The sequence below is a fragment of the Hypomesus transpacificus genome, chromosome 26 (genome assembly GCF_021917145.1).
Source record: "Hypomesus transpacificus isolate Combined female chromosome 26, fHypTra1, whole genome shotgun sequence".
Taxonomy (NCBI): domain Eukaryota; kingdom Metazoa; phylum Chordata; class Actinopteri; order Osmeriformes; family Osmeridae; genus Hypomesus; species Hypomesus transpacificus.
In genome coordinates this window covers 1,013,322-1,036,707 of record NC_061085.1, presented here as the reverse complement: position 1 = coordinate 1,036,707, position 23,386 = coordinate 1,013,322, and the positions used below count along the sequence as shown (strand labels likewise).

At 41.6% G+C, this 23,386-nt stretch overlaps 1 protein-coding gene across 10 annotated transcripts in view; it reads left to right on the top strand.

Moving 5' to 3' along the window:
- Positions 1 to 23,386, top strand: part of stil (STIL centriolar assembly protein) — a 62,466-nt gene that overhangs the window by 9,703 nt on the left and 29,377 nt on the right. For all 10 annotated transcript variants that reach the window (XM_047049980.1, XM_047049981.1, XM_047049982.1 and 7 more), the window contains 4 exons: positions 8,087 to 8,234; positions 12,505 to 12,617; positions 12,735 to 12,810; positions 20,445 to 21,221. In XM_047049980.1, the coding sequence (XP_046905936.1) occupies positions 8,087 to 8,234; positions 12,505 to 12,617; positions 12,735 to 12,810; positions 20,445 to 21,221 (1,114 nt within the window). The remainder of the gene's footprint in view (positions 1 to 8,086; positions 8,235 to 12,504; positions 12,618 to 12,734; positions 12,811 to 20,444; positions 21,222 to 23,386) is intronic.

Genomic DNA, 23,386 nt, shown 5'->3' with positions numbered 1-23,386 from the left:
ACATATGAACCTGCTCAAATATATGTTGTTGATGCTGAAAAAAAGTTGGATACAAATATTGGTTCACATGCAAGTAACAAGAACTGCTTTAAAAAATGTTTCCCCAAAAAGTTACACTTACCGTCGCAACTAACAAGTTCAGTGCGCGATGAGGTCTTACAAATCAAACGGTGGTGCTTTTTGAATATGTAATGTAGTCTCGTGTCAACTATGCTCAGCGGATGTGAACCAGAGCCATCTTTGTGTCTCGTGATATCGTCAACCAATTAAATTAAAGTGCTCCAGTTTTAAATTTTGGGGGTTTTCCGGTAGGCTACAGCCAGGCCCAAACGTAATACGCGGGCGCAGAATTCCAACAAAACCCTGCAGATTTTCAAATAGAACACATCAACAAAATGAGGAAGGAGAGGATTAATTACAAAAGTGGTTGTAGGTATATCCAATTGAGCAAAGAGGCATTTTTTTTACGAGTTCGGTTGAAATGCACCCCCATACTCACAGCCCAACGGAGAGGTATCAGACTCGTATTCTGACTACAATTATGAGTATGACAACGTCAGGCTGAGAGCAGAGCAATGTTCGGTGCAAATTGTGTAGTAAACAAACAGGTGGCTACCAAGTCTGGTAATGCAACAAACTTTTTTTACCATCTGAAGCAAAATCACTCGTTAGAACATGCAGAAAGTGTGAGTTTGCGCCAAGTTAGTGATAAAAAGCAAGTTTTTAAAAAGCTTAAGCTACTTGACCTCAGGTACGTGCTCCCTGGCCGCAAACATTTTTCTCACACCGCGCTGCCTAAACTTTATGCAGAGTGTAGGGAAAAAGTTGAGGAAGATACATATTTTCCTACTACTAAGGATCTGTGGTCTATCGTCTTAATTATCGCTATCGAATGGAAATCTAAATGTTTATAGTAATAATAATTTTTTTACCCATATCGCCCATCCCTAATATCAAGTACTGACATTAACGGGGTGGCAGGTTGTGGCCAATGTGCTGTGCAGTGAAACATGAACATCGTCAAATAAGTTACAATAAGTTGTTGAGCATACTGCCATACATGTAAGTCTGTTCACAAAAGGTTTTGTCTACACTACACGATTAGCTATGGATGGCTAACATTTTCCAGTTGGGACTTTTGAGATGTATTATCTTAAGTCTGAGTGCCCCTGTTTTACGTGTCAGTGTTTCCCACACAGACTAATTTGTGGCGGTGCGCCACAGAATCAACACCAGCCGCCACATACTGCGTTTTGTTAAAAACTTTTTTTTTTACGCTATCCAAATCACGCAGCGTATTCGTTCAGCTGCATTTCCTTTCCCTGCTCTCCCTCCGTCTGTCACTCACGCGTCTCTCACATACAGTCACAAAATCGGCACCCGTTAGCAACGACGCTATAGGCCGATATATGCTTCTGTGTTTTTCAAAAAACGAACACATGGGAACGCCCTCGTCTCCGTGGAACGCCTTCTACGAGATATGTCAGCCCTCGAAGAGCCTCGGAGAGCTTGACGTGCACCTCCTGAATAACTATCCGTCTTAATTTCGGAGAGCTACGGAGACCCCCTTGGCGTGATTGCTCAGTATTAAGAACCGCTTGCGTTGGGCGGGGGCGGTGTTGCCGTGATAAATAGGACAAACGGACTCGTTTGACCGCCATTGCTGTTAGTTTTTACAATTCATATATATATATATATATATATATATTAAATCAGCATCTGAATTAAAATGTGACGAGAAATGGGCAGTGTAATTCCTGAAAATGTGAGTATTTTATTGATGAAACGGTTAATTTGTAAATTCTCTCCGACCTATCGGTAACTTGGGTAAATAAACACTTGCATATATGAAGAAATTGTTTACAATATTTTCAGGCTTCAACCAGTGCTGCTCAAGCATAAAGACAGGGTCAGGGAGAGAAAGAAATAGAATTGTTAGGCATTGAAGAAAGAGTAGGAGAGGAGGACAGCATCCAACATAACTAATACATATTTTATAGGGCTGTCAAAGTTAACGCTATCACACTTTAACGCAACAAAAATAAATAGTGCCGTTAACGCAGGTTTCTTTTTGACCCTGGGAATCACCTGTTTTCACATGAGTTCGACTACCCACCGTAGCTGAAGGATGGAGAGAGGGCTTTTAGATGGGAAGTTCTATTTCAGGAAGTTGCGAGACGGCTCGATTGACAAAACTAAGGCTGTGTGTACTGATTGTCAGGCTGAGTTTAGTTATCACTTTAGTACTTCCAGCCTAAACTATAGGATACAAGCAAAGCACACAGCTAGCTGCAGCAGTGTTATCATTGTAGCAGTAGCAGCAGCGTTCGCTCCTGTAACAAATGGCAGACAACACTCGCAAAAGAAGCGAGCAGCTGACTGGGTTCAACAAAATACAGACTGTCTTGTTCAATATGAAAGTCAATCTGTGGTTGCTTAAGTATCTGAAGTATGTTTGAGTGAGATTTGAATATTATGGAGCAGGATATCGTAGTAGGCTATGAGACAACATGCGTTAAATGTAATTTTATTTTCCAGAAGTCTAATTTTGTGGATGTTTATTTTATGCAGTGTTGGAAACGTTACCAAAAAAGTGCAATTAGTTAGTTACTTATTTCAGAAGTAACTGCATTACTTTACTAGTTACTGCATAGAAAAGTAATTAGTTACAAGGGAAAGTAACGTTTGTGTTACTTCTAATTCCCTGCTTCTATTATCAAATTAACGCACACAGTTATAATATTTTAGTGTTGCAGTGGCACAGTGTGGGACAAGACAACTGTAAAATGTTATATCATCGTATGTTGCTAATTAGTTGCCAGAAGGCAGTGTTGTGCATGATTGCGCGTTCATTGAACACGTTCATTTTTATGAGAACGATGAACTGAACGAAACACAAATAGTGAATTGAACGGTGAACACGTTCATATTATCGGAGGTCTAGCTAAAACGTTACGGAATGTTTTCCTTCTCTTAAGGACTGACGCTGTCTAAAACGAATGCTTGCACCATTTAGTTGCTCAGTGCCCGTAAAATGTTCGCTATGTAGGCCTAGACTAACCTAAACTAACTAACTCAACTTCGCACTACGTTACCCATGATTCATTCCACACACATGTAGACCAAACAAGCAATGCTAGGTTGCTAGGTAACGGAAGCTAACTAAAGCTGGCTAGGTTCCGTTTCGGAAATTTAACTCTGTTGGGAGCGTCGGAAATATTTAGAACTTACGATCTAGGCACCATGACCATGTGAATGCATAAATGTCACAAATGAAATGACACAAATTACATAGGCTATATGATCATTTTTTATACCTTAACAAAATTGCAAAATACAAATGTAAACAAATCTTTTTTGTGCAATTTAGACCAGTGCTTCTGTGGCTTTCAGGTCGTTTATGTGGCTTGGTCATATATTAAAGCAATAAATATAACAAATAATACATTATTTATATAGCCACATATTAAGATAAGAAAATAAAGACACATTTACGTTTCGCCATGGCTGCAGATGTCATGTGCTGTTGTAAACGATGCAACTAGTGGAGGCGGTAAGGTGCTCAGTGTTGCCAGATTGGAAATGCCGAAGTATCGTATAGCTACCAAAGGCTCAATTTAAATTTAAATTATCGTATTTGGAGGATAATGATCGTGCATCTGGCAACACGTCTTGCTCGCGCAAGAAGGTGAGACGTAAGGGAGATACACTTGTCAAAACTTGTAAGGGCGTAATTAATAGTTAAAGACATGGTTATATGGTACGGTGGTCAAGACCCAGAGAAACACAAACATCCAACGAGACGAACTCCCAGACGTTTTTGGAATCCCTGCCGGACGCATTTTTAGGTCTTGAAAAGAGGACATGTCCGGGTAAAAGAGGACATCTGGTCACCTGTGTTAAAAAACAAGTTAAGTCTTTAATTTGCAATTTCCGCATTAGAACTATGAAATGAACTGAACTATGAACGCGTTCAGAATTTCAATGGTGGACTATGAACGTAAACGATTCATATTGACTTGTATGAACTGAACTTTGAACAAGTTCATGAGCGGTATGAACGTGCACAACACTGCCAGAAGGCAACGGGACTCAACTGTTGACATAGGTCGCATGTCTTGACAACATACTAGGGGGATCAGTCCGTTTTAGTTCTGCCTGGCTTGGAGACTGGAAATACTCTGTTTAAAATCAAGCCTTGGCTGTTTTGATGAAATGGCTCCGACTGCTTGATCAGCGGAGCTAGCACTGGGTTCTTTCGCGATTAGCTTTGTAGAAGTGTGTTGTTTTACTAGGTGCTTGTGAAGATTATAATGACTATTCTTCGCAGTGGATAAAGTTCTCACACCTGCACACAAACTACAACTAACCAGTATATTTGTATTCTTGATGTAGACAAGGGAAAAATAATGGCGATATTTCCATGACAAAAAGCTTGTACGGTCCGAACTGTCGGCCATTGTGTGGGCTATAGTCTAAAATGCGGATTGATTCATTCATACACTGCGTCGCCGTAAACTTGTTTAAGTTAGATTAAAAACAGGAAATTGGGGAATTCATGCAAGAAAAGTAACGAGGCCGCTTAAATTTCAGTAATGTAACTGCGTTATTTAATTGAAAAAATTGTTACATTACTAGTTACTGCCAAAAGTAGTGGAGTTACAGTACTTTGTAACGCGTTATTCCCAACACTGATTATATGTACAGCAGTATAGTTTGTGAGTGAATAAAACTCCTTCACAATTTAAGTTGTGTTCCATCTGAACTTGTTATATGGACATTATCATCCAGTTAAGCCTATTTTAAGTTAAGTACACCCTGTCAAAGTTTTTTTATTTTTATCATTTATTGGGGTAACATTTTAACAGATTAAATAGTTTGTTTAATCATGTGAAATAATGCGATTAATGGCGATGAAATATTTTAATCGCTTGACAGTCCTAATATTTTATAGAAAAAAAAGTTCTGTGTAACTAACCCCGCCACAAAATGCTTTCTAATCTGTGGGAAACACTGCATGTTATGCCTTAATTGAGCTAATTTAGCTTATCACTATTTCCAGTGTTTCCCATACATTGATTCATATAAAATTGACCGCCACAAATTCCTAATTTTTAGTTTTTACTGTTTAACATGGCAAAAAAACATTATAGAGCTGCACATTGATTCGCCCAGCACCTTGCACTGCTCTCTCGCTCTCTCTCTGACACACACACGACAACGGACTTGTGTGTAAATAGCCCCCTATATCCGTGCAGACATTTTGAGCCAGTTATGCACCCATTTCATCAGTCCGCCTTTTTGCAGACTTTACCTAAGTAAAGCGTTGTGACGTGAAAGACAAGGGTAACTAAGGGAAGCCCGGAAGCGAGAACATCCCGTCAAACCTGCCTCATAAAACAAGAAAGAAGAAACTCACACCGTCATTGTTTTTATGATCGATCGTCGCTGTCATGTTCAGGTACTCGAATACTCTTGCCCATCCCTTCTACTATTATGAATGAAGGAGTGCAGCAGAGATGGTTTACCTTTTGGAAAGCTCTTTAATCCTTGTTTAATTTTTTGTAGGGCAAGTGGAAGAGAAATGTACCCACTGGACAAGTTAAAACTCAAACAAATAAAGATGCCATGTTACTTCACGTTATGTTCCACTCATATCGGTCTATTTTACCGATTTTGTTTGACCGAATTCCGCATTAGCAAAACACACTTCGTCCCAAGATCTCTACAGACCTTGCAGCTAATTTAATGCTCAACACTTGAACGGGGGCTTATTACCTAAAGAGGAATTATTTACTGTGTCGTCTCAGTTATACTTTCAGGGCTTTGGAAAACTATGACTTGCTCAAGTAGGCAAATGGCTAGTAGAACATAACGTTTCAGAATTTCAGTAAATCAAGCAGCGTTGCAAGAGTGAAATGTTATACCGCGAGCAAACTAACGTTAGCTAGCATCGCTAACGACATTGGATAACTCAACTTCGGTAGGCTATCCTTAGTATTTGCAAGCTAACTAAACGTATACTGTATCTAATAATAAGATAAATAGCCCAGAGACAAGCTTTCACAGGTGTTTCACTCGTCTATGTTGCTTCACTCCGTGTGCCTGCGCCTCGTCCATTACTGTTTACTAGGGGGGGCGTTGCTTTGCAGGAAAATTGTGGTTGGCCCCACCAAAAAATCTAATTCCAAGGTTTTTAGAAGTTGGCAGCCCTGCTGATATAGCTCTCTTGTCTTACTAGAACGGTGTGTGTGTGTGTGTGTGTGTGTGTGTGTGTGTGTGTGTGTGTGTGTGTGTGTGTGTGTGTGTGTGTGTGTGTGTGTGTGTGTGTGTGTGTGTGTGTGTGTGTGTGTGTGTGTGTGTGTGTGTGTGTGTGTGTGTGTGTGTGTGTGTGTGTGTGTGTGTGTGTGTGTGTGTGTGTGTGTGTGTGTGTGTGTGTGTGTGTGTGTGTGTGTGTGTGTGTGTGTGTGTGTGTGTGTGTGTGTGTGTGTGTGTGTGTGTGTGTGTGTGTGTGTGTGTGTGTGTGTGTGTGTGTGTGTGTGTGTGTGTGTGTGTGTGTGTGTGTGTGTGTGTGTGTGTGTGTGTGTGTGTGTGTGTGTGTGTGTGTACGGACCGAGGGAGAGCAGGGAAAGAAAATGCAGTTGAACAATACGCTGCGTGTTTCAGCCTAAATAGTGTAAAAAAAGAAAATTATAATGAAACGCAATATGTGGCAGCCGTTGTTGATTCTGTGGCGCACCACCACAAATTAGTCTGTGTGGGAAACACTGGCGTTGCCTTCTCAGCGGTGAACTGGTTGAAATGCGTGTCTCACGGTCAATGCGTGACAGTTGGCAGGCCTGTTAAGTGTATAGCCTCTTTTACAGTTGAATATTAGCTGATATTTAACTACACACATGTAACGTATACAAATGCTTGCTAGGTACACAGCTGCCAACGCTACCTAGCTAGAAACGTCAACACAATTTAATGTCTTTTATGAAACCGGGTTTTTCCTGCATAGAGAATTTTGGTGCGCGCCAAAGCCGTTTTCCCGAGTGCGAATGACAAATCCCGAGCGCCAAAGGCAAAAAAAAAGTCAGCGATGAACGCGTGCAATGCATGTCAGCGAATATGTTCTCAATAGTATGTTTCAAGTAGGCTACAGCCGAACCCTCGTTCTGTTTTGATCAATAGTAATCGAGTTGATAAGCGTGTCTTCTTGTCTGATCAATACGCAACTGTGAGGTGCGCAAATGGACAGAGTGGCCAGTAAACGTGTCGTTCCGCTGCGAGGGCCAGCCCAACGTGCACGAATACACCTGTACAAATGCAAATGACATTTCCACTCAAAATGCTGACAAAAGTTAGATTAACGATTTCCAACGCAGCCTCCATTGGTATTCTTAACCTGGAATGATGATATATAGTGCAGTGTTTCCTCTGGCAACATTTTTGCCGCCACGGTATCAGAACAGTATCAGCTGTACAACATTTTAGGCCGTCTATCAGCAGTGATTGTTAGAGTGCATGTCGTAGAATTGCACAGACACGCGCTTCACAGCGCAGTTGAGATTGCGTGTATGCGTCCTTGAGAACTGCAAGTCGTATAACTTATGTTGTCAGTTCATTTAAGCCTGTTATTGTACAAGTCTATAGTTAAGAGGGGGGAGGAGATGCAAAACACCAGGGAATAAATACATTAATTAGAAAAAAGAGAAAAACGAATGACACAAGTCATTTGTCCGGGTAAAGATTTATAATTTTACAGGGTTTTTCCTGGGTCAAACTGGGTCTTTGGTGCTCGAAAAAAAATTCAATTCGTTTTTCTATTTTTTCTAATTAATGTATTTATTCCCAGGTGTTTTGCATCTGTGTGTGCGCGCGTGCATTCTTTTTTTCGAGCACCAAAGGGGAAAAACCTTGTAAAATTATAAATCTTTACCCGGACAAATTACTTATGTGCGTGGACAAGTGAAACGTTACTGTACTTGTCCAAAGGACTAGTGCCTCAAAAGGTTAAAGTCAAGCCCTACTTTCGGTGAACATGATACTATTTTGTGAACATTTCTGAAAACATATTTCAATTTTATTTCTTCTCTTGCAGAGTGATGTCAGAGAATGGGTGTTTCCTGGTTGTCCTATACTCACTGACTCACAGGGAGCCAGACTTCTACCAGTGCAACCCTGGAAGCAATGAACAGAAGATGGATTTCCAGCTGCTCACGTGCACCAAGTCATTCACACTCTTAAAGGTTTGTTCCTAATTACTTTCAAGATATGGATGTTGAGGGTTGACTAAACGTAATCAAATTGGTTGAAATCTGTTTGTTTTGTTCCGTCCCTCTTTTTTTTTTTTTTTTTTTTTTTTACATCTCGGCCGATTTATATCCGATTTTTAAATCACCAAATATTTGTATCATATCGGCATTAAAAATCCTTTATTGGTTGGGCTCTACTTGTAGCTAGAGTTGTTTTGACTTGACCCTAGCATTGATATTTGGATGGATGTGATGTTATTTCCATGGAGCCTAACGTTAGCTAACGTACTTATTGGGATTCTTCTGTCAAAAGGAAACTTATTGTAAATGTTAGTTTTATTAGGATTCCTCTGTTGGGAGGAAACCTATTGTTTGTTAATGTTCTTATTATTGGGATTATTCTGTCAGAAGATAGCCTATTTTAATCGTATTAGTATTCTTATGCTTTTCTCTCCCTAAAGTGCCCCATAACTCAAGATCCCAACGGTAAAACGTTTTCAAAATGTGCACATTGATACTACAGGCCATGCCTACTCCCACACTGCACGGGTCCATAGGTCGTGCTTCAGGCCACGCCCATAATCTAAAATACCAGAAAATTGGTATACTTGCCTTGCAAAACAGCAATTAGTATCCATAATGTCCGCCATCTTGGACTTTTCTGTACACACAAAATACAAAAATATTATGAACCATTGGTCCGATTGACTTGAAACTTGAGAAATGTGTAAGATGCTTGTCTTATTTGGTATTTAGCAATAAGGAATAAAATATGGCAGAATTATTAATACATTGGTGAATTGACAACTGTTAAATATTTAATGTGTCCATAAATCAATGCCCCATTGACCTATAAACTAGATCTAGGCCACACACAGAGGACACTACAGTATGTTACCATGTTCGATGGCCATCTTATATTTCCAAAAACTGAAATTGAAGGGAAATATAATTTATTGCTAAATAGTGCTTTCCATGTCCGCCAGTCATAATCCAATACTCAGTGATTCAACCACTAGTTCCTATGAAGACTCTTGACAAAGTTTAGTAAACAAATCTGAGAAGGTTGAATGCAAGTTAGGATTAGGGTTATGAAATATGCATGCTCGGCTAAATGCTAGTGCACTCTGCTAGTGTCTCTCTTCCTCCACAATCCGTGCGCCAATTGCTCACTGACTCCAAAGGCCTTTTACACTTGCGCAACCTTGGAGCCACACACAGACACCTCTAAGGCTTTCTGACAAGGGGGGCTGACCCGATCTATTAGGAAAACATTTACGCTGCAAATGCGCGTTGCAAAAACGAAAGCACGCAAACCAAGAACGCTGCAGTACATAAACGCGTTGCAAAAACAAAAGCACGCAAACCAAAAATGCGGCATCCAGTTTTCACAACGGAAGTTTTCCAGGCTTCTAGGGGGAGGGCCAAGTGGAACATCTTGATTTTTGGCCCCGTGGAGCGAGAGAGAAAGAGAGAGCATATGAAAAGTTTGGACCAACATCGAAGTAAATCTTTTGAAAAACTGTCAAAGAGGAGGGGCACATGTAAAAATGAATACTAATCTTTTTATGTCGCCTCTTTACGGCAAAGCCGGCAAACAGGAAGTTGGGTCGTATCTCAGCAAATCTTTGATAGATTCAAAGCTGCATTTACTCAGAACCCTGTCTAAAATGTTTGTCGTTCATTTTACCTGCTTAACCGGCTTGGACACCGCATTGCTGCTTGTAGCTATAATTTCAAATTCCATTTGTTGATATTAGGCTTTTGAGGCAACTCGTTTCATGTTACCAACATTTCTATTTTGCTAACAGTTACAACAAAAGTTGAGCTCCACAGCCAGTGCCAACTTATTGTTGTCCCCTTACGGTTCCTTTTCTCTTTAAGATAAGAGAATATTAGCAAGGCTACTGGCATAACCACAACATGTCGCAACAATTAGCTTTTTTTTTTTACTGGTGATTGAGACTAATTCATGAGACAAGTGTAGACATTTGGTTAAAGGGACCTCCTTTTCTTACTGTGATGTAGGGGGCCCGGTTGACGGGACAGTGTCGAGTGATGCAGTTAATGTGTATAACAGGGTGTTAGTGGCAGTGTCGGTGGGGTGGGACATGAACTCGTCATTGGGAGGAAGGATGTTTTTAATGCAGGAGAAATGGGAGGGGGATAGGGAGCGGAGGTTGCGGCGGAAAGTTGGGAGGGGAGGTAGTAGGGGTTGGAGGGAGAGGGACCAAAAATTGGATGAAGGACTGATCAGAAGTGTGTAGTCGGGTTACAGAGTTTAAGTCAGTGATACAGTTACGTATCAGGATTACAAAAAGTTAATGCTAAATGACAAAACTTGCCACTCTGAAGTAGTCATATCCAATATATGGGCGACTGGTTGCTCCTCTACATCAGATTATTCCTCTGATTCAGGCTCAAACGTATACGGTTCAACACCTAATGTCTCCATGGTATCTCCACCATCTCCATGGATGTTTCAGTGACTGCTGTTGGCCATGTTGCGTCTTTGCGCCGCAGCTTCACTCGTTGTAAACCAAACAGCGCGCAGCTCATCTAAATATTCATCAGCATACCATAAAAGGGAGAGAACCTCGTTTCATTCCAGGGCTATTTTACAGAGTTGCATTATGGCGCATAGAACAGCACCCGGGCCATTTTCAGCCCAACCAATGTTGCATACCCTATATCAGTGGTTCTCAAACCTGTCCTCAGGGACCACCTATCATGTTTTAGATGTTTCCCTGCTCCAACACACCTGATTCAAATTCATGTTCGTTACCAGGCTTCTACAGAGCTAGATACGACCCATTTATTTGAATCAGGTGTGTTGGAGCAGGGAAACATCTAAAACAGGCAGGATAGGTGGTCCCTGAGGACAGGTTTGAGAACCACTGCCCTATATAATCATTTTATCACCCCCTTAAGTTTCCCCTTCTAGTGATACTTTTAAGCACTGACTCATACTGCATTTAATAAATAAAGAACCCCCTTTGAAACAAACTTATTCTAAGAACGTTGTCACTGGCATCTCAGCTGGATGAATTTTCTTTGTTTGACCTGGTAAACCGTAGGGCTGTCCCCACTCAGTCGACTGGTCGACGTTGGGTCGATATGCCCTTGGTCGGCTAAGATTTGTTTTTTTGTCAAGCAGCCGTATGGCAGTGAGATCTGATTTCCGCTTCAATCACCATTGCTGAATTAAAGACATTTTCTACATAAATTGTAGAATATATTATTTAAGGAAATAAAGCAAAAAATATATAATCAAAAAAAAGGTGTTTCTGTTTTCCCTTTTGTTTATCTGTTTTGTTTTTTGCACATGAGCACAATTGTAGCTGTTAGCCTAACTACAAAAAACGGGCTTAGTCTGCAATTTTTTATATATATATTATAAAAATTGCGGCAATATTGCCCTTTCCAAACTCCCAAAAAATCTATTTACGCTGCTGAAACAACACCCTTCTGCTGGTTTACGCTTTGCCTTTTGCGACAAAACTCCTCTTTTCGACGATCGCCAGATCTGGGCTGCACAGTCTAAGCTTATTAAGGTCTAGCTTCAATTAGCGTTGCCTGTTAGTGGACCGGAACGTTAGTGGAACGGCTTGAGGCTTAAGTCCAAGTTGACGTTTACCCAAGTTAGACTTCGTGTTAGCGCGACTTGCGTTAGCAACGTTGATGGAACACCCCCCTGATAATTTCAAAGTGAGAGATGACAACAAGCATTGGTGGATCACATTTTCAAAATCATTCTCTGGCAGTTATATTGGAGGTAACATGCATAACTAATGGTCTGCTGACTTGAGGAATCCTATTTTCAAAGAGACAATGTCTCAACAGAAATTACAAGATATAATGCGCTTTGATGACAAGAACACAAGGGCTGCCTGCCTTGTGACAGATTTGCAATTATCTCTGAGATGGATGAAGAGCAAAAGGATGAAAGCAAAATAACCTTCAAGTGCAATGCATTTATGGTAACTTCTGTAACAGTGTCGGGAACCTAGTTTCCATTGTATTATTATTATGTATTCTTATATCTGCAAAAGATGGCTACTATGACACATTTTTTGGGGTTAAATAAAACAATTCCATTACATTTTTATCTCCAACAATTGTTCTTTGCTTTTGGTTTAGAGTAGCTCAATTAAACATTGTCAAATTCAATCACAAAGTTGTGTAGGTGTTCAGGTATCTGAAACACAGTGATACACTAATTTGATCTTGCTAAATGTGTTTGTTTTGTTTTTACATTTTACAGAATGCGGAAATGTCAGAGGGACTTACACTCCCGTTTGAGCTCAGTGCAGAACGCAAAACATGCAAAAAATTTAGCCTCTTCAGTGAACTGGACTTTCATCCTGTCCTTACAAGGTACAAGATCCTCAGTATTGTAATGAATCCCTGTATGATTTAATTGAATCTTTCCATAACTTAAGATGTGGTGCAAGTACGAGTTGTCAGTCAATAAATGTATTTGATTTCTGCTAGCGAACATGACTCTGGAGTGGTGGATGAGGATTTGTCTCCCAGACCATCCCCAAACCCACACCCTCTCACTCAGCAGGTCAGTTATTTTTGTCTCTTCTTCCCTATGGTTTTTGAATTTATTTTTTGACCATGTTTAGTTCTTTCATGTGTACCTCCAATCTCCTCCCCTGTATGACATGACTCTAAAACTACATTCATCCATAGTTTGAACTGAAGAGGTAATAGTTATCTGTAAGGGTGGACAGTATGAATGGCATAGAAATATACAGGTATAAATTTGGCCTAATGCTGTGTTCACACCAAAAGCAAAGCACATTTTTTGTGCGGCAAGATTGCATTGAAAGTCAAATTCACTTATTTTGCTTGATGCTGTGTCGCAATAGTTTATCAATGTTGAGACGTCACTGACGTTTTAGAAGGAATGGAGGGCAAGAGTATTGTAGCTGTCTGTGGGCATCCTCTGCTATACAACATTACTTTGTAGTAGTTAATACTACCGTCATATCGGACTACTACAGTATAGCCCATCAATCATTCAGCAAAATGTAATTTATGATGAAAGATGTTACACAAGTTGCGGGTTAGACTGCAGTTGGTCAAAAATGCGTAACATTGTCAACATTCTATATTGTCGGTTGACAATGATCACTTTGTTGTCTCAAGTCAAAAGCAGTGTAGCGACCCGGCAAAGGGAGTTCTAGGTTAGCGGGTCAGTCTGTAAGTAGCATATATTTACACACAGGGACATCATAAACATTCAAGGGTCTGATAGATCCAGTTGTACTGGCAAAACAGTTATTGTTATTTATTGACAGGGCACGGTCCAAGTAGGCTATTGAAATTTTTTTGTAAAAGTGTAGCCTTTTAGTTTGGAACTTCTAAGCTAGAAGCTATGATGTCTGCTTGCTCTCCCGTTTATCCTGCTCTCATATGTTTGCTCCTGACCAATCAATTGGATTGTGGCTTGTGTGTTTATATCAACATGAAATTGTGCAAAAACTCTATGCTAGTCTCTAATTAGTCTACTGCCCATCGCTGGAGGAGCTTATGACTGTCGTGTTTCGCTAGTCGCTTCGCTAACAGAACAATCGCATCAAAATTAGTTTTAATCGAACCAAACCTGGCAAGTGTGAACACACCCTTAGATGTAGACTATTTTATTTACCACTGGAATTTGCAACAGTCCTGTGTAGGCTACATTTCCCCAAGTGCAAACGCTAAGGAGGCGCTCTGTGAACTATAGGGACATTAGTAAATTTCTCAAACTTGCAATGTAAAAATTTGTAGGTCTTGTTTAATTCTATGTAGTCTCATGTATTTCTGTGTTTCATGCAGCACCATGGTTCTGGAGGAACGCTGTTTTGTTTGAAACATTCATGTAAAATAACTAATATGAATATGGACAATCCGTGTGTAAGGCTAATTAGTGGATACAATAAAACAGAAACTGATAAAACGCATATCTAGGAAAAGTCAAGAAAAGCTTGGTCTTAGAATTTGGTTGTGCGAAGATGCAATTTATTTTTCTCTCCACTGATTATCAATCTAATTTAATGCACTGACTAAAGAAGTAAATTGTTCAAACTCAAACTTCTTTATATAGGGTTAGGGTTTTATAGGGAATCCTTACAAGGACTCGGGAGTAACGAGTCCTCTCAGAGTGATTCGTTCATTTTGACTTCACAACCTCTACAGAACTTCAGGACATTTTCAACATGTCAACTTCCCCACCCATTAAAAAAGGACACACACTTGACCTGGTCTGCACTACCGGCATTACCATCAGTAATCTAACCAGCATTGACCTCACCGTCTCTGACCACCTGGCTATCACCTTGGACATTAACACCCCTACTCCCCACGTTAAGCAGAAACGCACCATAACATTCCGGAACATCAAGTCCATTAAACTCCCCTCGCTCTCCTCCGCCTTGGCCGCCACCGTCTCTGCCTCGGTCCCTATTCCTACGATCTCCCCTATTGCCCTGGTCAACTACCATAATGATGCACTTTCTTCCTGTTTTGACATCATCGCCCCTATAAAATCAAAACTCACATCCCTCACCCGCTCCGCCCCCTGGTACACCGACCAACTTCGCCACCTCAAACGGCATGGCCGTCAACTTGAACGTCTGGCCAAAAGAACTGGGCTCACTGTTCACCTGGACACCTTTAAACTCCACCAGCAACAATATATAGATGCCCTCAACACCGCTCGCTCCTCCATAATCCAATCTGGCTCCAACAACCGCAGAACGCTTTTCTCCATCATCAACAAACTTCTCAAGCCCATAGACACCATCTCAACCTCCTTCACCATCAGCAAATGCAACTCATTTCTATCCTTGTTCAATGACAAAATCACTGCAATTCACAACCAGCTGGCCGCCTCCTCCCTCCCCACTACCTCCCCCCAGCCCTCAACATGACCCTCCCCTACTCCCAAGCCATTCACTCTCATCCTCGCCAACATCATCAACTCTTCACTGTCCTCTGGTCTTGTACCCCCCCACTCAAGCTCGCTGCTGTCACCCCCGCAATGAAAAAACTGGTCTTGACCCCGACATCCCCAACAACTACCGGCCCATCTCCAACCTCCCCTACCTGTCCAAAGTCCTTGAGAGAGCTGTTGGCTCACAACTCAAGTCCTACTTCAACCTTCATAACCTCTATGAACCTTTCCAGTCTGGTTTCCGTTCCAAACACAGTACAGAAACTACCCTACTGAAAGTCAAAAATGACATACTCCTCTCTGCTGACTCTGGCTTCCTCACCATCCTCATCCTCCTTGACCTTTGCGCCTGTAAAACTTTAAATCCTCCACCTCCCCAGTCACCCATGGTGTTCCCCAAGGTTCCGCGCTTGGTCTATTCCTCTTCATCATTTACATCCTTCCCCTTGGACAAATCATCCGTCGCCATGGTCTCGACTTCCACAGCTACGCTGACGACACCCAACTCTACCTCTCTTCTAAGACCATCACCTCAGTCACTCACTCCACTCTCACCATCTGCCTTGCTGATATAAAATCATGGATGCAACAACATTTTCTCAAACTAAACTGCAATAAATCTGAAATACTCATTATCGGCCCTAAACACCTCACCCGCTCAGCCCAGACTTTCTCCCTCAACTTCGACGGCTCCACCATCACCCCCTCCACCTAGGTCTGTAACCTTGGTATCATCTTAAATCCCACCCTCTCTTTCTTACCCCACGTCAATCACATCACCAAAACAGCCTTCTTCCACCTCAAGAACTTTGCACGCCTCCGGCCCTCTGTCCTTTACCACCACCCAAACTCTAATTCATGCCCTCATAACCTCCAGACTGGACTACTGCAACAGCATCCAATATGGCTCTCCAAATACTGTCCTCAATAAACTCCAATATGTCCATAACTCTGCCACTCGTCTACTCACCGCCACCCGCCGCTATGAACACATCACCCCGGTCCTCCTAAACCTCCACTGGCTCCCGGTCAAACACAGGATTAACTTCAAAATACTACTCGCCACCTTCAAAGCCCTAAATAACCTGGCCCTTTCCTACCTTTCTGACCTCCTCCCCCTCCACGCCCCTAACCGTTGCCTCAGATCTGCCGGCGCAAACACTGTTAAAACCATCAGGACTAAGCACCGGACCTGGGGTGACAGGGCCTTCTCTGCTGCTGCACCCTCCCTCTGGAATGACCTCCCTCCCTCTCCCTATCCATCTGGCTCCCAATATAGCACTATTTAAACAAGCCCTCAAAATTCACCTTTTCAACCTCGCCTTCACCTGAACATCCCCTGCTCCCTCCCCTCCACTATTAGACTTAAATGTTTAAATGTTTTTCTTTATAATGTTCTTTTTGTCTGTTTTGTTAAATTCTTTGTCTTTATATTTTACTGTTGTCTTGTTTTGTTTGTCCTCACACTTAAAGCGACTTTGGTTATTTAGAAAAGCGCTATAAAAAATGAATTATCACAGTCCTGTAACTCAGCCAACTCAAACTAATAAAAAGGCATGGCTTTGGCAATGTGGGCAGCAAAGGGGTTCTGAAAAGGCGGATTTCTTAAGCGGTTTAGCATTTCCAACTCTTCCAAGGATTTTTCAGCTGGGAATGGGGCTGCTGGTTTCTCAGTTTAGAGGCTTTGGGTAACGGGGAGATGGGTGAAGTCTTGCTTTTGCACTTGCCCCACAAGCGGTGCTAGTTTCACCTCAAATGCTTTTATGTGGGAATACATGTCACATATTAGTTTCCCTTGCCTTGGACCTGCAAGTTGAGGCCGCTCAACATTTGTCACATCTCTTAAAAAGGTGAGGTCCCATTTCCATTCTGTGTCAATCAGTTCTGGGACAATGTTGCCCTTTGTCAGAAGAAAGGCGTTGATTTCTGGTACAGTGTTTCCCACAGATTAGAAAGCTATTTGTAGCGGGGGGGTAGAGGTTTGAAAATGATTCACACTTTCACAAAATCAACAACAACAAACAAATAATTTATCCATATGCAGGTAGCAATGCTAGTGCTAAATAACTATTTAACTGGTCGGCTCCATGACGCTGGGTAAGTAGCTAGCTCCTGAGACTTCTCACCAAAAGAACGAAGGGGAACCTTCAATTAAGACATGTTGGTACCTAGCGAAAAGTAGCCTCAACTTTCCTGAACCTTTAGCTACGGCACTAATTCTGAAGGCTCGCTGATATAGCTGTCGGTCTACTAGAACGGCGTAGGTATGCATCGTTGCTAACGTGTGCTGATGTTGTGACTGTGCGTGTATGTGAAAAAGACGCGTCAGACGGAGGGAGAGCGGGGAAAGGAAATGCAGCTGAACAAATACGTTGCGTGTTTTAAACCTATAGTCGGGTTTTTGTACGAAACGCAATATGTGGCGGCTGGTGTTGATTCTGTGGGACACCGCCACAAATTAGACTGTGTGGGAAACACTGGGGTAGCAGATCGTAAAATCCCCTCAAAACTCTGCCCCGGCTTAACCATCGGACTTCAGTGTGGTAAAGCACACCTCCGTGAGCAGACTAGCTTGGAGAGAAAGGCTTAGAACTGCCTGTGTTCAAGTCAGTTTGCTCGGATGAAGTTTATACATGACACCACCACCGTCATAACTTATTCCCACTTCAGAACTTTGCAGCACAGTGCTTGCTGGTGAATCAGGCAGTGGGGTGGGGGGGGGGTGGTGGTGAGACCTATTTTCTCTTAATGCGTCCTATTAGTCCCATCGACGCGCCAACCATACTAGGAGCCCCATCGGTCTTGATGCTGGCCAGCTTAGACCAGTCTAGATCCAACCCTCCCATCGTTTGGCACACTAAAATGTCCTCCCCTGTCGCCTTTGAGACTTTGTAAGGCTGCTAGCTCCTCGGACACGATGGAACGTTATGTGGAATGTACCATTCTGTCGGTGGATGAATCTAAAAAATAATTAGATTACGTTAATAATTATAGTTAATAACTAAGGGACATTTTAGTTTGAAAGCCAACCTTCATGATCAAATACAGATATATGATTAAAGGATATAGGCCTATTTAAAATTGAATTTTCTAAAGTGTCCCTGGCATTGTTCAGAGGGCCGCTCCAAATGTGTGGGCGGGCCATAGTTTGGGGACCCCCCAACTACATTAAGAAAAACATATATATTGTGATGTATACCGTTACATCCATGCTTCAAAATTATACCGTGACCCAGTCAAAAGTATAAAGACACAGGGACATTAGAAACATTCAATGGTCTAATTTAAAAACGGTTGTCCTGGCAAAACATGTAATGTTCTTCATTTATTGTCCGGACACGGTCAAAGTATTGCAAATGTGATAAACAAGTGTAACTAGTTTGGAAATTCTCACATTTCTTCTGAAATGTCTCCTTTTATTTTTAACTAACATTGGTTCCCAACCGTTCCCAAATAAGCTGATTAGCCTATAATAGCTGTAATGTTCCATATGTAGGCTGTGTTTGCCTGTGTAGAAAGTGTGATAACCCATCCCCCCCTCCTAAACACCAACTAGTGAATTGGCAGATTTGGGCCGAATCCCAATAATCCCCCTTAACCCTTCCCCTTACCCCTAGCCCTTGGACCTCGAAACTGAGGGTTAAGGGCTACATATCCCTAAGAAATGGGACGCCACTTGGTTACAGGTACGTCATCTAGCACATATCGATATCTCCAAAGCACGTAGTGTTATGCACTGATATTAAACGAAATTTGCTGCTAATGGAGTTTACTTAAAACTGTAGACATGCTACCCAAAGAAATGCGGGACTGTTGTGCAATTCAGCACTGTAACATTAGCGTACCAAACTAGCAATTTTTAGAAACGTTTCAATTAGGAAAATGGTGGCAAATATATATGTTAATGACATATGTATATAACACAAAACAAGACTGTCATAATTTTGTTATCAATTAAGCCGAAAATATTACATTTATCGGACTCTCTGGATGATCTGGCCGCCATTGTTGTCGGTCGCGCAGTTTTCACATAGCCCTAGGTTTCAAGTAAGCTCCCGATCGTACTTGGTTTTAAGGGGTGTATACCCCTTAGTCTTAGACCTACCCCTAGCTCAAAAAGAGTATTGGGACACCACTAGCTCTCACGGGAACGCACAAAACTAAGGGGGAAGGGGTAAGGGGGAGTATTGGGATTTGGCCTTGGTCTCGAGTCAAGTACCCTTAAACATAATGTATAAGTAGTTTGTCAACTTTCAAGCACATTTTTGGCGTGTTTGGCTTACATATCTGTCATACGTTTGTTCCATTTACATCCATGGACTAAATAGAATAAATAGGCTAATCTCGGGCATTGCATTGTTTACAGGATTCAATTTTCTGTTTGACCTGGTACACCGTGAATACATCTTTCAGGCTGTTTGGAAAGTGTGATATCCCATCCCGCCTTTGAAAGATTGATCTCAGTGAATCAATGGATTTTGTCCCTCAAGTTCCCTTCAACATACACTCTAGTCAAGTTACCGTCAAAATTCCAAGCATTCCATTCTGATGCTTAAACAGTTCTTTCACCACCACAAGAATAGACCCACATTTCCTTTAGCTTATTTTTTTATGTTCATGCACAAGATGCTTATTTTCTCATTTATTGTAACTCACTTGACTCATGTTTGATGATTATGTGCAATCGAGAGGTTCATTTTTGTCACAAACAATGTGGAGACAAGTGTTGACTGGTAATATGGTAATTAAACTTTTTCTTGTAGCAAATGGTATAACACATTTCTCATTTCAATTCCAGTAGCTAGCTCCACTCACAAACTCAAAGGCAGAGTCAGTATTTTACAGTATCTCAGAAGCGGAAAATGCAAATTTAAACTACAATAATGTTGTAAACATGCTCAAGTGGATAGATGTGTGTAGATATTGAATTTAAAAGTGGAGCAGAGACAATCTCTTGTACCTGTGTTTGAGCACACTTATCCACATCACCCTATTAACATATGGAGAATTTTTAACTTAAGAACTTGTATGTCTATCTGAAATGACTTTCTGAACCCAGTAGCTCTCAGTAAAGCTTGCCAATGTGAATGGATTACCCCAACAACAAGCAAATTCTTACTGTACAAAATTCTTGGGTTTGGAGAATTCATTTTTAATAGTGAACAGGATGACTCAACAACTTAATGGCTCTAACTCAGCCCTTTTTATAATGCACATGAATAATAATTGCTTTTTGGTCTTGTCTTTGTCCTTTTCAGACTAACCGTGTCCACCCCTCAGTGCCTGAACTTTCGCTGGTAATGGAGGGTAGTTTTATGGTGGGCTCTCACATTACTGGCCAATCCCACAATGCTCCAACCCCGGATGTACAAACGACTGGCAGCATTTCTGCCTACTATGCCCACTCAGAACCTAGACACCCAGATCAGGTTGCCCCACTCACTGAATCTTCACCAATCAGAAGACCCTTAATGGTAGTTGCCCACCAAGATCATCAACAATCTCTTTGTTTCAGCAAAAAGTCTAAATCTCTTTTTAGGAAGCTGGCCAAAGATGGATGTACACAATGTTTATCATCCTTATCTTCCTCTGTGGCGCTCAGCCACAAGCACTTCCAGAGCACCCCCAACTCCAACCTGAATGTGCCTTGCTCTTGCATTGACACCCAACTCGACGACCGAACCCCAATACACCACCCAAACGTCCGACAGGGGACTAGCCCTACTTCACAGCCACAAGTCAACTGCCTTTCCCCCTTCTGCCTTACGCACCCCAATCAAAACACAGAGTGTCTTACCATAGGCCCACAAACCTTTTCAACACACACAGAGTGCACTCCTATAAATAAAAATGGTAGAGGTTGCTTTGAGCTACCGCCTCCATTTGACTACTTGAAACAGTGCCAAGATTCCTCCCCTGTTGCCACCACATTGGTGGACCAACAATTTGTTGTTGGACCAAATGGAATCTTACCCACGGATGCCTACCAGATCCTTCAAGACCAGGATCGACAGCTTAAGTTTTTGCAAGCTCAAGTAAGACACCAAGTTCTGTTTTCATCATTACAGACTATTATAATTGTATAATACCCTGCGTTGTTTAACCATGTAATGTTAGTATGAATACCGTTTTTGAAAAGCATGTGAAATATATTTGTTTAAGTGAATGATTCTAAATCGAGAAGGCAGAATGGCAAAAATTCCAAGCCAAATGCTTCATTTTAGGGATGCAAAATATATATCAAACCTAAATTATTATCGGCGGATAATTGGAGATTGATATTATTTTGTACTCCAATAAATGAATTACAGCTGAGCCAATTATAATATTAATTTATTATTATTAAAGACGCTTTACATGTGCGAAGACAAACAAAACAATACAACAGCAAAGATACTAAACAAACAGAACATTTTAGCAAAAAAGCTGTGCGAAAATTCATGTAGTACAGGGTAGGGGTTAGCAGGTGAAGGCGAGTTTGAAGAGGTGAGTTTTGAGGGTTTGTTTAAATGATGCTATGGTGGGAGCCTGATGGATGTGGATGGGGAGGGCGTTCCAAAGGGAGGGTGCAGCACCTGGGAAGGCCCTGTCACCCCATGTGACAGGTCCTGATGGGAGTCAGATGGCTGAGCGGTGGGGGAGTCGGGCTGGTAATCAGAGGGTTGCCGGATCGATTCCCCACCGTGTCAAATGACGTTGTGTCCTTGGGCAAGGCACTTCACCCTACTTGCCTCGGGTGGAATGTCCCTGTACTTACTGTAAGTCGCTCTGGATAAGAGCGTCTGCTAAAATGACTAAATGTAAATGTCCGGTGCTTAGTCCCAGTGTTTGCGCCGGTGGACCTGAGGCAGACACTGTATAAACTGACCAACCAATAAGATATCAAGTTCTGGTTATGTGACTGAGTTACCTTCTCGGATCTTTGTTTAAACCTGCTGGAACCATTGATCCATCTTTTGAAGATGGCTGAACAAATGGTCCTTTTGGTGTTGAAGACGTATTAGATAGTTGATTAGATAGATACCCAATTGCTGTGAAAGTACCAAGTCAATGAAGTGAATAGCCAAGTACAAGTTCAAGACAAAATCAACTTATTTATTATAGATCTATAAGGTGCCGGTGTCTGATACACTCAAGTTGAGCATCTCAGAAGACTGGACAAAGAATACAGGAAGGACAGTTAACCTTTTCTGGGAACCTGTTAAGTGTGCCTAAAAACGCCTAATCAGCATGCCCAAAGTAAATTGAAAGCAGTTCTTGAACCATTTGGAGTACATGCATGTAAATAGTCTCTTTTGAAAGCTGACACTCTGAAGTTATTTCCCCTATTGTTAGGACCCCTGTCAGTCCTACTGGTGTTCAGTAATAGAAGCACACAAGGACACAAGAAAAGTGAAAGTTTCTGTCTGCCTAGATTTTGTTTTTGAAAACAGAGGCCTGAAGAGGCCTAGAGGTGGAAGGTATTAGCTGGAAGACAGAATTGGACCACAGGTTGAAGCCTTACCTAATTCAAATCAAAAGTCAAACATAATTCCACAATATATTCATATTTGTCACATGTTTTTATAAGAGTACATCCAGGCGTTTTCTAAAAGGGCCTTTTGGAGACTCCAGAAATGACCCTTGTAACCAAGGTCAAATTATTAGGATAAAAAGGTGTAATTGTTATCTCTAATGAAAGGTGGTATTTAGAACTATCATATATAATAGCTAAATCCCACATTAGTATTACAGAAACACAAAAACTGAAGCGTGAACACATTGGAGTGCTTTATCTGATTCCCAGGATTGGGGCACAAAGAACACTGATTCTGTCAACCATATTGCGCAATCGACTTTTATTTTGAAGGCTCCACCAAAACATAACAAATGGGGTATCGCCATTTACAGCTAGCGCTAAGCTAAAAGGCTAACAAGCTTATATCAGAGCCAGTCGAAGGCAGTTTGAGATATTGGTTTAGAACGAGTGTGGGGGGGGGCGGGGTGGGGGGGCAGGACGCACAGACCTAGTTGGCTTTAGAAGGCTGTCAACGGGGCATGGAAGCTCCTATTGGGTGAAACAAGATGTCTATTGAAAGGGGAGAGTGTAGCGGCCATTTTAAGACTATCCCCGCGTTTGTACTCGACCCACATCTCCTCCTATGAGCGATAGTGTGTGAGAGACTGAAATAAAAATAATTGGCGAAGGAAGAATGAAGCA